The sequence below is a fragment of the Colobus angolensis genome, unplaced genomic scaffold, assembly GCF_000951035.1.
Source record: "Colobus angolensis palliatus isolate OR3802 unplaced genomic scaffold, Cang.pa_1.0 Scaffold66, whole genome shotgun sequence".
NCBI lineage: Eukaryota > Metazoa > Chordata > Mammalia > Primates > Cercopithecidae > Colobus > Colobus angolensis.
Genome location: NW_012120265.1, coordinates 2487298 through 2501573, shown reverse-complemented (window position 1 = coordinate 2501573; position 14276 = coordinate 2487298). Strand labels below are relative to the sequence as shown.

Sequence of the window (14276 nt, the reverse complement as noted above, 5' to 3'; positions counted from 1 at the left end):
TGAAGTAGCTGGAACTACAGGCTGAAGCCACCATGCCCAGCTAATTTTTAATTATTAATATTATTATTATTATTGAGACGGAGTCTCGCTCTAATGCCCAAGCTGGAGTGCTGTGGCACGATCTCGGCTCATTGCGACCTCCGCCTCCTGGGTTCAAGCGATTCTCCTGCTTTAGCCTCCCGAGTAGCTGGGATTACAACCACATGCCACCAACCATGCCCAGCTAATTTTTGTATTTTTAGTGGAGATGGGGTTTCACCATGTCGACCAGGCTGGTCTCGAACTCCTGACCTTGTGATCTGCCCACCTTGGCCTCCCAAAGTGCTGGGATTACAGGCGTGAGCCACCATGCCTGGGCTGAGCCAAGTTTTTTTTTTATTCGTTAGTCAGTTCACACTGCAAACATGCAAATATTCAGGCAGGGATTCCCAGAAGTGAACTTGCTGTGTCAGCAGACACATGAGTTTATCATTCTGGTGGCCTGTGTCAGGGTGCCCTCCACCAATGCTGCACCATGGATGTACCCCACAGCCTGGCTGGCACAGAATGTCATTGCACTGTTGGATTTTTGCCAATTTGATTGGTGAAGACAAACAGTTTGTAATTTGCAGTTTTCTTATTAAGCATGAACTTTTTTTTTTTTTTTGAGACAGGTCTCACTCTGTTGCCCAGGCTGGAATGGAGCGGACTGATCTCAGCTCACCGCAGCCTCCGCCTCCGCCTCCGCCTCCTGGGTTCAAACGATTCTCCTGCCTCAGCCTCCCGAGTAGGTGGGTCTACAGGCACATACCACCACACCTGGCTAATTTTTGTATTTTTTAAAGTAGAGATGTTGTTTCACCATGATGGCCAGGCTGGTCTCGAACTCCTGGGCTCAAGCGATCTGTTCACTTCAGCCTCCCAAAGTGTTGGGATTACAGGCGTGAGCCACTGCACCTGGCAAGAATGAGCATCTCTGGACATGTTGAAGAGCAGTTTCCAGCGTTTTCTTCAATGTCTTGGTTCAAAGCCTTTGACCATTCTCGGAGTTTGGCGATGGGAAGGACAGAGGCTGAGGAGAGGGGAAAACGTGGGGGAGTGGACTCCCACCCTCCCAGATCCTGGAGAAGCCTCTGTGCATTTGACAGCTGTGGACATGGTGGCACACACAGTTAAGGTGGCACAGTGAGTCAGGGGCTGGCATAGGTTGGAACCTGGTCCGTCTGACACCAGGTTCAGGTGAGACCTTCTCCCAGGCCACCCCTCCTCAGTATCACTTTTGTCACTACTACCCCTCCAGTCTGCCTCAGGCCCCCATCTGCTTCTGGAACCTCAGCCTCCTCCCCACGTTGCCCACCCCAGACACCAGGCTCACTCCAGAGGGACTTCTTGAGCCAGTGCCCCTCTGCCCACACACCTGCCTTGGCTCCACATGGACCTCTTCCCCTGCCACCAATTTCTTCTATCCTCTCCACTCCTAACCATGCTATCGCAGCCAGCTACATTTTCTCAAGCTGCTGGGAGCCCTCCTCACTGTCCCCTCCAGCACAGAGGTGCCATTGTGCAAGAACACAGTGGGAGGGGCTTGGAGGAGCTTGGAGAGCCTATTATAGGTTTGAGGAATCTTGGTGAACTCCTACTCATGTGTTGAAGCCCCATCTGTAATGCCTCCTCCTCCAGGAAGCCTTCCAGGACCCTGTCTTTCCCTCTGGAACTTCCTTGACTGCATGAGACTGTGAGTGTCTATGTCCAACTCTGTCCTCTCTTAAGATAGCTCCTTGAGGACCTGGTCAGGGCTGAGGCCTCTTGGGGGCCCAGTGTGGGTGATGTTTGTTGAATGAATAAATGACTGCATGAGCTGGGAGCCAACTGAGCTGAGATCGAGAAGCGAATTGATGAGGTGGCTGTCGGTTGGGGTGCTAATAGAGGACATGAAGTCACTGGGTTCTAGCAAGAGGGAAGCGGGACCCTGGGCCACCCCTCCCCCTTGCCCTCCATCCACCTCTCATAAGAACCTTGAGGCCCTGCAAGGGGGTGGATCTCTGTCTTCATTCTTCCCCTCTGCACTCCACCCAGATACCAGTTCCTCTTCCCCCTGAGTCGCTGGGTGCAGAGCCAGAGGAACGCCGGCGACCCCAGCAGCGCTGCGGAGGGTGCTGGCCGTTGCAGCCCCCGTGTCCAGGTGGGCCAGGACGCAGCCTCTGGGCGCCGTCGCTTTTCCAGCACCACCGAGGCAAAAGCGTGGCAGTAGGACCCAAAAGGTAGGACTGAGGCTCTAGAACTTGCACCTGTGCAGGGACTGCAAATCAGACCTGGGAGGACCCTCTCAGCAGCCCCCACTCCACCCTATCCCAGGACTTCCCAGGACCCGCGGTTCTGGGAGATACTAGGAGCGGGATCAAGGGGTGGGGCCGTTTCCGAGGCAACCGCTTATTTGCATAGGGTCCCGTCCTGGCCAACGAGGGCGCCCCAAATGTTCAGGACGTAGAAGAAGGGGTTAACTGCGCCGGGTCTCTTCCTCGCCTTTCAAGCCAGCTAGGCACCGGGGTTACCTACCCATTTCCCAGAAGGGGAGACTGAGGCAGCCCAGCAGCCAAAGGAGGCAACCAGACTGGGGCTGCGTTGTATCATTTCAGAAGCGGCTTGAACTGGTCTAAGGTATAATCATAAACACTAGCAGTGGAGGCAAGGGCGACCACAGGGCCGAGGTCAGGGCTAGGATTCCGGTGTCTCTATGTAGGTTGCTTGAATGGGGGGCACCCTGGCATGGACGCTGCTGTTGCCGCTGCTGCTGCAGGAGTCAGACAGCCAGGAACCGTCATGCACCATGCCCTCCACGGATGTGGACTGGAACACGGAGTTCAGTGCCACGTGCCTGAATTTCAGTGGCCGTGGCCTGAGCCTGCCCCTCAACCAGTCTCTGCGGGCCAGCAACGTGCTTCTCCTTGACCTGTCTGGGAATGGCCTGCGAGAGCTTCCAGTGACCTTCTTTGCCCACCTGCAGAAGCTTGAGGTCCTGAACGTGCTACACAACCCGCTATCCCGTGTGGATGGGGCGCTGGCTGCCCGCTGTGACCTTGACCTGAGGGCTGACTGCAGCTGTGCCCTGGAGTCCTGGCACGAGGTCCGGCGAGACAACTGCTCTGGCCAGAAGCCTCTGCTCTGCTGGGACACAACCAGCTTCCAGCACAACCTCTCTGCCTTCCTGGAGGTCAGCTGCGCCCCCGGCCTGGCCCCTGCAATCATTGGGGCAGTGGCAGTCAGCGGGTGCCTGCTTCTCGGACTTGCCATCGCTGGCCCCGTGCTGGCCTGGAGACTTTGGCGATGCCGAGTGGCCAGGAGCCGGGACCTGGACAAGCCCTGGCCTGCTCAGGATAGGCCCAAGCCCAGTTTAGGCTTGCAACCACGGTATGGCAGCCGGAGCACCCCCAAGCCCCAAGTGGCCACGCCACCCCGCCCCTCCACTCCCGACTATGAGAACATGTTTGTGGGCCAGCCAGCAGCTGAGCACCAGTGGGCTGAACAAGGGTAAGTAACCCATAGAGACACCTGTCAAAGTGGTGAATAGTAAAGCTCCACACCCAGATGGCCGGGGTTCAAATCCCAGCTCTGCTGCTTGCAGGCTGTGGGATCTTAGGTGAGTAGCTTTACTTCTCTGAGCCTCAGTCTCCTCACCTATAAAATGGGTAGAAGACTGGACGTGGTGGCTCACACCTATAACCCTAGCACTTTGGGAGGCCAAGGCAGGCGGATCACTTGAAGTCAGGAGTTCAAGACCAGCCCGGCCAACACGGTGAAACCTCGTCTGTACTAAAAATACAAAAATTAGCCGAGTATGGTGGCAGGCGCCTGTGGTCCCAGCTACTCAGGAGGCTGAGGCAAGAGAATCGCTTGGACCTGGGAGTCAGAGGTTGCAGTGAGCCGAGTTTGTGCCATTGTACTCCAGCCTGGGTGACAGAGTGAGACTCAATCTCAAAAATAAAATCAGTAAAATAAAGTAAAACGAGGGAGAACTACAGTCCCCATCACAGTGTGTTGGGGGTAAGAATTAGGTGAGTTCCCATATATGGGACAAGCTTCCCCCTCATGACCTGTAAACCCAGTTTCTGGTGGCCAAGGATGGGGAGACAGGAGGCAACTGCTTGAATGGAGTTGGGGCTCTGCGGTGGCGGTCAGCAGCATAGGCCCAGGTCCCATGTGACCCAAGGCTGTCTCTGAACCTCCATTTCTGTCTCCATAGAATAGGGACAGCCCTCCTTTTCCCCATGACACACATGAGATGCTAAGGAGGTGCCCTACAAAGTCCCATCACCACTAGATGACCTTTTTTTTTTTTTTTTTTATGGTCTCATTCTGTTGCCCCGGCTGGAATGCAGTGGCGCGATCACAGATCAGTGCAGCCTCAAACTCCTGGCCTCAAGTGATCCTCCTGCCTCAGTCTCCAGAGTAGCTGGGACCACAGGCACCTGCCACCACACCCAAATAATTTTTGTATTTTTCGTAGAGATGGGGGTCTTGCTATGTTTCTCAGGCTGGTCTCAAACTCTTGGCCTCAAGTGATCCTCATGTCTCAGCCTCCCAAAGTGCTGGGATTATGGGTGTGAGCCACCGCTGCCAGCTTCTAGATGATTTTGCTGGGCTTAGACAAATGAGTTGAACTTTTCTAGGTTGGGGTAGGGTGCGGTGGCTCATGCCTGTAATCCCAGCACTTTTTGAGGCCCAGGTGGTCAGTGGTCAGGACCTCAAGACCAGCCTGACCAACATGGTGAAACCCTGTCTCTACTAAAAAATACAAAAATTAGGCTGGGCACGGTGGCTCATGCCTGTAACCCCAGCATTTTGGGAGGCCGAGGCGGGAGGATCATGAGGTCAGGAGTTCGAGACCAGCCTGGCCAATATGGTGAAACCCTGTCTCTACTAAAAACACAAAAATTAGCCGGGCATGGTGGTGGGTACCTGTAATCCCAGCTACTTGGGAGGCTGAGGCAGGAAGAGTCACTTGAACCCAGGAGGTGGAGGTTGCAGTGAGCCCAGATCGCACTACTATACTCCAGCCTGGGTGACAGAGTGAGACTCCATCTCAAAAAAAAAAAGAAAAAAAGAAGAAGAGGAAAAGAAAAACTTTTCTAGGTTGGAAAAGGGAGTGGAGGGAATTTCAAGGGGCGGGACCCTCAGGGGCAGAGACCCAGAGGCGGGAAAGAACAGAGAATTTGCTGTGAATGGTTTTTGAGAAGGGATGACTTGAAAGCTGAGGCCTGAGAGGAACAGGGAGGACCAGGAAGGAAGGGGCCACGGCCACAGCTGTTTGGGCAGCAGAGTCCGTGCCAGGAGGTGGGGAGGCTGTCGGAAGACTGTCGGTGAGAAAGAAGAAAATATGCAAAGCAGATGTAAACATGGCTCAAAAGCAGAAATGATCTGAGGCAGGGTGTTGAAGACACTGGACTCACAAAAGCAGCTCGTGCTCTGATATTCGCTGTGGCCTCCCTCTCCCCGAGGCTTCTGGATTAGCCTCCTTTATGTACCTGGTCTCCAGAAACACTGTGTTTAGAATTGACTGTGTCATTTCTACCCTGCATCTTACAGTTACAGACATGGAGGCTCTGGGAGGCAGGGAAATGACTTGTCCAAGATCACATAGCCAGTCAAAAAACGCAGGACAGAAACCCTGCGTCCCAGTCCTGTTCGTCCCCCCACAACCCCTTAGGTGTTGGTGGGCAATTCATACTAGAGTATAATTGACTGATACATGCTATATACTCAAAGTGGCCCTTTTGCCTTTTTTTTTTCTTTTCTTTTCTTTTTCGCTCTGTCGCCCAGACTAGAGTGCAATGGCACGATCTTGGCTCACTGCAGCCTTTGCCTCCCGGGTTCAAGCGATTCTCCTGCATCCTGTCTCAGCCTCCTGAGTAGCTGGGATTACAGGCGCCTGCCACCGTGCCCGGCTAATTTTAGTAGAGACGGGGTTTTGCCATGTTGGCCAGGCTGGTCTCGAACTCCTGACCTCAGATGATCTGCCCATCTTGGCCTCCCAAAGTGCTTGGATTATAGGCGTGAGCCACCGCACGTGGCCCAGTGGCCCTTTTTACAAGAGGAGCTGGGTTGGAATTAGAATGTTCAGGAGGCAGGGAAGTTCTCTGGGGGACTTGCTGGCCTTAACAAATATTCCTAAGTAGCTCCCTGCTCCTTGGCCAATTCTATAGATGCAGAAACTGAGGCTCAGAGACTTGCTTTTATATATGAGGGCCACAAAGTCAGTTGCTTTGGTGGGGAAAATATTTCCCATCGAAAGGAGGAGACAGTGTGGGTGCAGCCACTTGTGTGCATGTGACTCATGTGGCCAGAGCTTCCGATTTTTCAAGAGGAAACAAAAATTTAGATTTTAATGTAATAATGAACAGCTACCTCAATTTTTGTTTTTTTGAGACAGGGTCTCCCTCTGTCACCCAGGCTGCAGTACAGTGGTCTGGTCACGGCTCACTGCAGTCTCGACCTCCCAGGCTCAAGCGATCCTCCCACCTCAGCCTCCCGAGTAGCTGGGCCTCCAGGCGCATGTCACCACGCCCGAATAATTTTTTTATTTTTTGTAGAGATGGGGTCTCACCATGCTGCCCAGGATGGCCCAGTGGCCCTGGCCTCAAGCAGATCAAACTCCTGACCTCAGGCAGATCTTCTGCCTTGGCCTCCCAAAGTGCTGGGATTACAGGCATGAGTCACTGCGCCCGGCCTGAGACAGGGGTTTCATCATGTTGCCCAGGCTGGTCTTGAACTCCTGACCTCTGGTGATCTACCCGCCTCAACCTCCCAAAGTGCTGGATTACAGGCGTGAGCCAGAGTACCTGGCCCACTTGGAACTTTCTCAAAGCTCATGTGCCTGTCCCCTGAGTCCTCCCCCTCCCTCACTTACCACTGCTCTGTGTGTCCCCCCAGGGCTCACCCTTCAGAGGACAATGACTTTTACATGAACTACAAGGACATCGACCTGGCCTCCCAGCCTGTCTACTGTAACCTGCAGACACTGGGCCAGGCCCCGATGGATGAAGAGGAGTACGTGATCCCTGGGCGCAGAGCCTAAGATGTCCCAACCTCCACCCAGACCCCCTTCAGTCCCTGCTGGGTGACTCAGGGCATCCTAACTCCTCCCGGGCCTCAGTTTCCCCATCTGAAGAATGGGGACAGGAAAGGATCCTTGAGGCCCCAGGAAGCTCTGCCGCCCCCTCCCTGTCCCCTGTGCCGCTCCTCAGCCCGCTCGGCTCCTAGAGGGAGAAGAGGAGAGACCCCCAACAAGGGGACAGGAGGTCGCTGTGGGAATCCTGTCGTCACCCTCCTGTGCATGTACAGGCAGTGCTCAGTAAATGCTTTGAGGCTGATGAGGCTCAGGGTGAGTAGGTACCTCAAGGTGGGGATTTCTGAGTTCTAAGACCAAGTCTCCATCTGAGACTCCCAAATTGCTCGCCACCTCCCATCCCTGTTTTTTTTTTGTTGTTGTTGTTTTGTTTGTTAGTTTGTTTTTGAGACCGAATCTCACTCTGTCACCCAGGCTGGAATGCAGTGGTGCGATCTCGGCTCACTGCAACCTCCGCCTCCTGGGTTCAAGTGATTCTCCTGCCTCAGCCTCCCAAGTAACTGGGATTACAGGCACCTGCCACAATGCCCACCTAATTTTTGTATTTTTAATAGAAACAGGGTTTCGCCATGTTGGCTAGGCTGGTCTCGAACTCCTGACCTCAAGTGATCTGCTCACCTCGGCCTCCCGAAGTGCTGGGATTACAGGCGTGGCCACCGTGCCCAACCACATTCCTCCCTTCTGCCCCTCTCAAGGCCCCTTCCCAGGTTCCTGATCTCCAGGTTCGGCCCCCAGTGCAGCCCACACCACCCCCAAAATAAAAATGTATATATATTGCTTTAGCTCTAATATTCTGAGAAAATCCTTCAAGACCCTGGTGCAATGCCGCCTCCTCTGAGAAGCTGTCCCTGGTTTCTTCTCAGGCAGAGTTAATGACTCACAGACGTCTCTATTTCCAGAGTTTTTTCAGGCTCATGACTCAGCTGGGTTTCCTATCAGCTGGTCCCTGCCCAATCCTCCAATCTGGAGGAGACAGAACTAGAGACAAGTACCCTCAGTCCTGGAAGATCAAGCCTGGGCCAAAGAGAAGAATGGGGGCACAGTCCCCACGTGGAGACAATTGAATGAGTTTGAATAAGGTTGCATATAAGAGGGGAATCTGCAGTGGGTTTTGAAGGATGCATAGGAGTTTGAGAATTGGAGAGGAAAGGGCATGCTGGGTGGGTGGACCAACTTCTGCAAGAGCCTGGAGAGGCACAGAAAAGGCACAGGCCCAGCACTGTACCTTGCAAAGACAACAGCTGTTGTTTGGGGAAAGACTCAGTGATGCCATCTGCTCTCTTTTGGTGAGTTTAATTTTGAAGCCTCCTAGGCGCCCATTTTCACCAGCTTTGCTGTGACTGAAGTGAGCCTGCTCCCGTTGCAGGGTCTTTGCACTTGCTGTTTGCATTTACTTTCAATGTCCACCCTCAACTACTCGCTCCCTGACTGCTTTTCTTCCTCCAGGTTTCAGCTCAAATGGGACCTCCCCAGGGAGGCCTCCCCATCCAACTATCTAGATCACCTCTGCCTCCATTCACTAATGAGCTGATGGATTGAATCCCCAGCACAAATCTTACTGCAATCAACTACTTTCTTAGGATTTACTCATTTGTCCCCTTCACTCAACCGAGCTCCACAAAGTGGGGTGATTCTTGGGTGTCTTCTTACTGCTGTGTCCCGGGCCTGGCATAAAGTGGGCACTCACTGAATACGTTAAGGGGAACCTGCAGTCATTCAGGTTGGCCTGTGGGTGGTGGCATTCCCAGCAGATACACTTCACTGCTAGAAGTGGGTACTCCGTCCCGGAAGACACCATCGCCATTCCTCTCAGAGATTCAGGGTGGGCAGGCAGTTTGGTGTGGGGAGGGGGCTGGACTCAGCACACCTCAGAATTCCAAGATCCTAAATAGGAATTATATATAACCTGGGAGATGTGGTGTGCATGAAAATGTTCTTCACAACTTATTTGTTCCTCCCTGCTCTTTATATATGAAAGAATGAGGTGTCACTAACATGGAAGTGCCACAAACAGGAGGGATGATGGGATTCACCGCTCAGGTTGAGGACAGTGCCACAAAACAAAGCACTTGGTGGCAGATAGACTTGCCTCTGAGCTGCGTGTGTTTGGAAAGGTGACTCCCAACTTGGGAGAGAAAACAGGATGGTGATAGAGACAGAGACAGAGACAGATACCTCTGCCTCAGCCCCCAAAGAGAGAAGTTCTGAGGAATGAGGCAAGATGGAGGGAAGCTGAGACTTAAAAGGGTATGAGGTCTCAGCTGTTTCTGAAACAGAAACACCAGCCTGGGCAACCTGGCGAAACTCAGTCTCTACAAAAATACAAAAATTAGCTGGGCGTAGTGGCATGCGCCTGTAGTCCTAGCTACTCAGGTGACTGAGGTGGGAGGATCGATTGAGCCCAGGTGGTTGAGGCTGCAGTGAGCTGTGATTGTGCCACTGCACTCTGGCCTGGACAACAGAATGAGACCCCTTCTCGAAAAAGTAAAAATAAAAAAGAAACAGAAACAGGGAGATAGAGAAATGGAGACAGAGAGTCAGGAATTGGCCAAGGCTGCCCTTGGAGCCCACAGGTGTTGTAAGCACCTTCCAATGGCCTGGCATCTCCAAGTACACCTTGCCACTCATTCCTTGAGCCTTTCCACTCACCCCCTCCAAGGTCTCCTGGACAATCTGAAGCCAGGGAGAGGAGGATCTTCTCAAGGTCACCTTCCCTTATCCTGGACACCACAGGGAGCGGTTCAGACAGCTTTATTTTTATCACCAGAGTTTTAAATAAATACACAGTTCCATCAGACCAGCCCCCCAGTTCCCAGAAAGGTCAACCCAATAAATTAATAATAAATAACAGATACATAAATACAGCCGTTTGGGCAGGAATCGGGTGTCTCAGGACCCTTGAGCCCATTCCACAGGCCAGGACAACTGAGGTCGCATCCCCTGTGCCGGTGCACAGTCTAAGGGCCAGGGCTGCTCATACACAGTGGCAGTCTTTGGCTAACAAGTCGTCATAGGTCTGGAGTGACACCCCGGTGTCGGTCTTTTGAATGAGCACCATGGGATTATAGCTGGCGGGCACGCAGCAGGGCGCTGGCACCGTGTCGGGCTTCAGGCGGTGCAGGCTCGTCTTGATCTGCGCGTGCATGTTGGCCTCCCGGAACTGGCTCGGGCACGCGCCGATGCACATGGTCACTTGCACCTCCTGTGGCGACAGCACCCAATCGGCCCAGCCCAGGTCTTCCAGCGATGCGCGGACAGTTTGCAGACGGCAGCAGCGCCCGGGCCCGAGCGGACAGTGGTCCCCGTTGCGCGCACGCGCTCTGCGGCGCCCCCTGGCGGCTCGTGGCCGCAAGTGCAACTCCAGCTGGGGCCGTGCGGACGAAGACTTTACCAGCAGTTGGTCCGACTGCGACGGCGGCGGCGACAGTCGCAGGTGCAGCGCGGGCGCCTGGGGTCTTGCAAGCCTGAGCTGACGCCGCAGCGGTTGTGTCACGTCCCACGACCTTGACGCCGTCGGGGACAGCCGGAACAGAGCCCGGTGAATGCGGGAGGCCTCAGGGAGCCCCTCAGGCAGGACGGCCCGGGAGATACGCAGGTGCAGGTGGCCGCCAGATCCCAGCCGCACTGTGGGAAGACAGATAGGGAAGCTGGTCACCCACGGGCCTACCGTTTTTCAGGAACGGGGGTGTCCATTTCCCCTAACATGCCAACCTGGATCTCACCATGGCGCTGGCGCCTTTGCACAAGTTTATTCCCCTACCAAGAGCATTTCTCCGGCCGGGCGCTGTGGCTCACGCCTGTAATCTCAACACTTTGGGAGGCCGATGCGGGCGGATCACTTGAGGTCAGGAGTTCAGGACCAGCCTGGCCAATACGGTGAAACGCCCACTTCTACTAAAAATACGAAAAAATTAGCCGGGCGTGGTGGCTGGCGCCTGTGATTCCAGCTACTCGGGAGGCTGAGGCAGGAGAATCGCTTGAATCAGGGAGGTGGAGGTTGCAGTGAGCCAAGATCGCGCCGCTGCACTCCAGCCTGGGCAACAGAGGAAGATTCCCTCAAAAAAAAAAAAAAAAGGAGCATTTCTCCCCCTGAATCTCAGCATGGCTGGCTCCTTCCAGCCTGCCCAAAATAGGAAGCATCCTATTTTATTTCCTTGTGTGTCATTCACATTCCCTGCTTAGAATCTCAGCTTGACTGACACTGTGCCTGGCACACAATAGGTGCTTAGTAAATACCTGAAGGAATTAATGTATATATGATATTCAGACAGACTAAGATTCCAACCATGGCTCTGCTTTTCTTCCGGCAGTCAAAAACTTACTTGCTTCACTTATTTATTTATTATGGTCTTGCTGTTACCCAGGCTGGAGTGCATGGCTCAGTGCAGCCTCAGTCTCCTGGGTTCAAGTGATCCTCCCGCCTCAGCCTCCTGAATAACTGAGACTACAGGCACGCACTATCATGTCTGGCTAATTTTTTAAAAAACTTTTTTGGTGCGGGGCGCGGTGGCTCAAGCCTGTAATCCCAGCACTTTGGGAGGCCGAGACGGGTGGATCACGAGGTCAGGAGATTGAGACCATCCTGGCTAACCCGGTGAAACCCCGTCTCTACTAAAAAATACAAAAAATTAGCCGGGTGTGGTAGCAGATGCCTGTAGTCCCAGCTACTCCGGAGGCTGAGGCAGGAGAATGGCGTAAAACCCGGGAGGCGGAGCTTGAAGTGAGCTGAGATCTGGCCACTGCACTCCAACTCCAGCCTGGGCGACAGAGCAAGACTCTGTCTCCAAAAAAAAAAAAAAAAAAAACACTTTTTTGGTAGAGATGGGGTCTCGCTATATTGCCCAGGCTGCAATGTTCTGGCCTCAAGCGATGCTCCCACTTCAGCCTCCCAAAGTAGTGGGATTACAGGTGTAATCCCGAGAAATGAAGAGTACCAAACCCATCACATTCCAGACTACTGAGCCTCTAGGAATCACAGGCCCTCAGGCTGGTACAAGTGTTAGGGAGACTGGGGTTTGAGGGTGTTTTGGCCTAGTTGCCAGGCTCAGCAAGGGTGAGAGGTTTTCCTGGAGTCACACAGCACAGATGGGTCAGGGCAGGCTAAGAGTGTGCCCCTCTGCCTGCCCCCTCCTGGGTCCCACTGCAGCCCAAACTTCATCCGGTGCCCTGCACCCCTGGAGCCTCAGTGCATTTACCCATGGAGGGCACAGAGATGGAGAAAATACTCTCCTCCCCTAACAAGTCACTTGTTGCATGTGACTTTAGCAGTGCCTTGACAAGCGATTGCATCAGATTCAGACCAGCTCCAACTGGTTCTGCCCATCACAAACCTCTATCCATGCACCACACCCCCATCCTTTCTCTTGGATCCTGGCCCCAGCCCAGGTCAGGGACCATGCCCACACACCACACCCGACCCTGTCCCCAGGTTTCCCAGGTGCTGTGCACATTCAGGAGGGTCCCTGGCATCCCTGTGCCTCAGTTTCCCCATTTACAATTTGGGAACGGGTTATAACTTCCCACGTTGTGGGTGCAAATCAGGCATCAGCTACCCCATCAGACCCAAGGGGGTCCAGGATGTTCCTACCCAGGGCACAGACGGGGCAACTGAGGCTCAAAGGTAGGTCTGGGCTTTTCAAGACAAGAGGAATTCCTGGTTAGATATGGGGGCTGCTTGGGGTGGAAGGGGATCTCCAAGATTTCACTTACCTTCGGGTGTGAGTATCTGGACCTCAGGGGCCTGGATGAGGTCGGTGTTCGAATCTTCCCAGCTCTGGTTGGCCCGCAGCCTGGTCAGCAGGTCCTCGTAGCGTTTTCGCAACTCTCGGAATCTGGAGTCTTGGGAGTGCAAGTCTGAGGGTCCCGGGAAACTTGCACGGCTCGGCTCGGCCAGAGACAGGGCGCCCCCATGCGGCGGCCATAAGAGCACAAGCAACACCAACAGCATCTGAGAGCCATTCAGTGTCTTGAGTTCTTGCCCGGGCATGGCTGTGCTGGTTGCGGCTCTGAGCTGGGACTGACCAGATGCTGCCTGACTGGCCTTTATAGTGCCCGGACTTTGTCGATCTCCGCCTGCTCAGTCCCGCCCTCCTCCCCCTGCCTGCAGAGTAAACACTCCAGTGACCACAGCTGGGCGGAGTCTGGGGGTGTATTTAGGGGGAGGATCTTTAGGTGGGGGCGCTCCTAGTAAAGCTAGGGCACGTTTCTGGGCCTCAGTATGAGGACACCATTCCAGCCTGGGAGTCTTTTTGAAGGAAAAAAGACATTGTTACTATGTGAAAAATTCCAGACAGGAATTTAAGAAGTGTCTGTCTGTGCCCATGGGATTTCCTCTCTTATCTTTTTGGTTGGGGTCAAAGGCTAAAGACGGTGAAAAACAAAGGAAGCAGAGGAAAATGGGATAGATGGAGCCAGGAAGGGCAAACTTGATGTGTTATTCCTCTCTGTCATGCTTGTTTCCTCACCAGGAAAAAAGGGACTGAGACTCTCACTGGAGAGGTAGTCAAATGAGGGGTAAAGCACAGGGCCAGACACATAGGAAGCGCTTGATAAACTGGTTATTGCAGTTATTCATTCTCATCTGGAGAACTCCTACTCATTCTTCAAAACTCTGTGCAAAAAGCCCCTCTTCCAGGAAGTCTTCAACATTATCTTTCCAAGCTAAGCAGGGTGCTCCCAAACCCCATCCTTTTGTCTGGCTCAGCGCTCACCTTGAAGCCATCCTCACAGGATTCATAATTCTGGGGGCCAGGCATGGTGGCTTATGTCAATAATCTCAGCACTTTGGGAGGCCAAGGTGGGTGGATTGCTTGAACCCAGGAGCTCGAGACAAGTCTGGGCAAGACGGCAATACCTTGTCTCTAAAAAAAAGAATTCTGCACCAGGCACGGTGGCTCACACCTGTAATCCCAGCACTTTGGGAGGCTGAGGCACGCGGATCACCTGAGGTCAGGAGCTCTAGACTAGCCTGACCAACATGGAGAAACCCCGTCTCTACTAAATATACAAAATTAGCTGGGCTTGGTGGCACATGCCTGTGATCCCAGTTAGTCGGGAGGCTGAGGCAAGAGAATCGCTTGAACCCGGGAGGCAGAGCTTGCAGTGAGCCGAGTTCTCACCATTGCACTTCAGCCTGGGCAACAAGAGCAAAACTCTGTCTCAAAAAAAAAAAAAA

The 14276-nt window shown here is 53.6% G+C and overlaps 2 protein-coding genes across 3 annotated transcripts; one reads left to right on the top strand and one right to left on the bottom strand.

Annotated features, from left to right (window-relative positions):
• Positions 1 to 2051: 2051 nt before the first annotated feature.
• On the top strand, positions 2052 to 7884 carry LRRC25 (leucine rich repeat containing 25). 2 transcript variants are annotated; one of them, XM_011925797.1, is made up of 3 exons: positions 2052 to 2240; positions 2616 to 3507; positions 6907 to 7884. In XM_011925797.1, exons 2-3 carry the CDS (start codon positions 2729 to 2731, stop codon positions 7049 to 7051), a joined length of 924 nt encoding a protein of 307 aa, XP_011781187.1. In that variant the 5' UTR covers positions 2052 to 2240; positions 2616 to 2728; the 3' UTR covers positions 7052 to 7884. The 2 variants fall into 2 exon arrangements, with proteins under 2 accessions (XP_011781187.1, XP_011781186.1); XM_011925796.1 differs by having other exon boundaries at positions 2052 to 3507.
• A 1957-nt stretch (positions 7885 to 9841) lies between these two features.
• GDF15 (growth differentiation factor 15) lies at positions 9842 to 13127 on the bottom strand. Its single transcript, XM_011925798.1, has 2 exons — positions 12812 to 13127; positions 9842 to 10726 (listed from the first exon to the last, which is right to left on the bottom strand). Exons 1-2 carry the CDS (start codon positions 13086 to 13088, stop codon positions 10077 to 10079), a joined length of 927 nt encoding a protein of 308 aa, XP_011781188.1. The 5' UTR covers positions 13089 to 13127; the 3' UTR covers positions 9842 to 10076.
• Positions 13128 to 14276: the final 1149 nt, after the last annotated feature.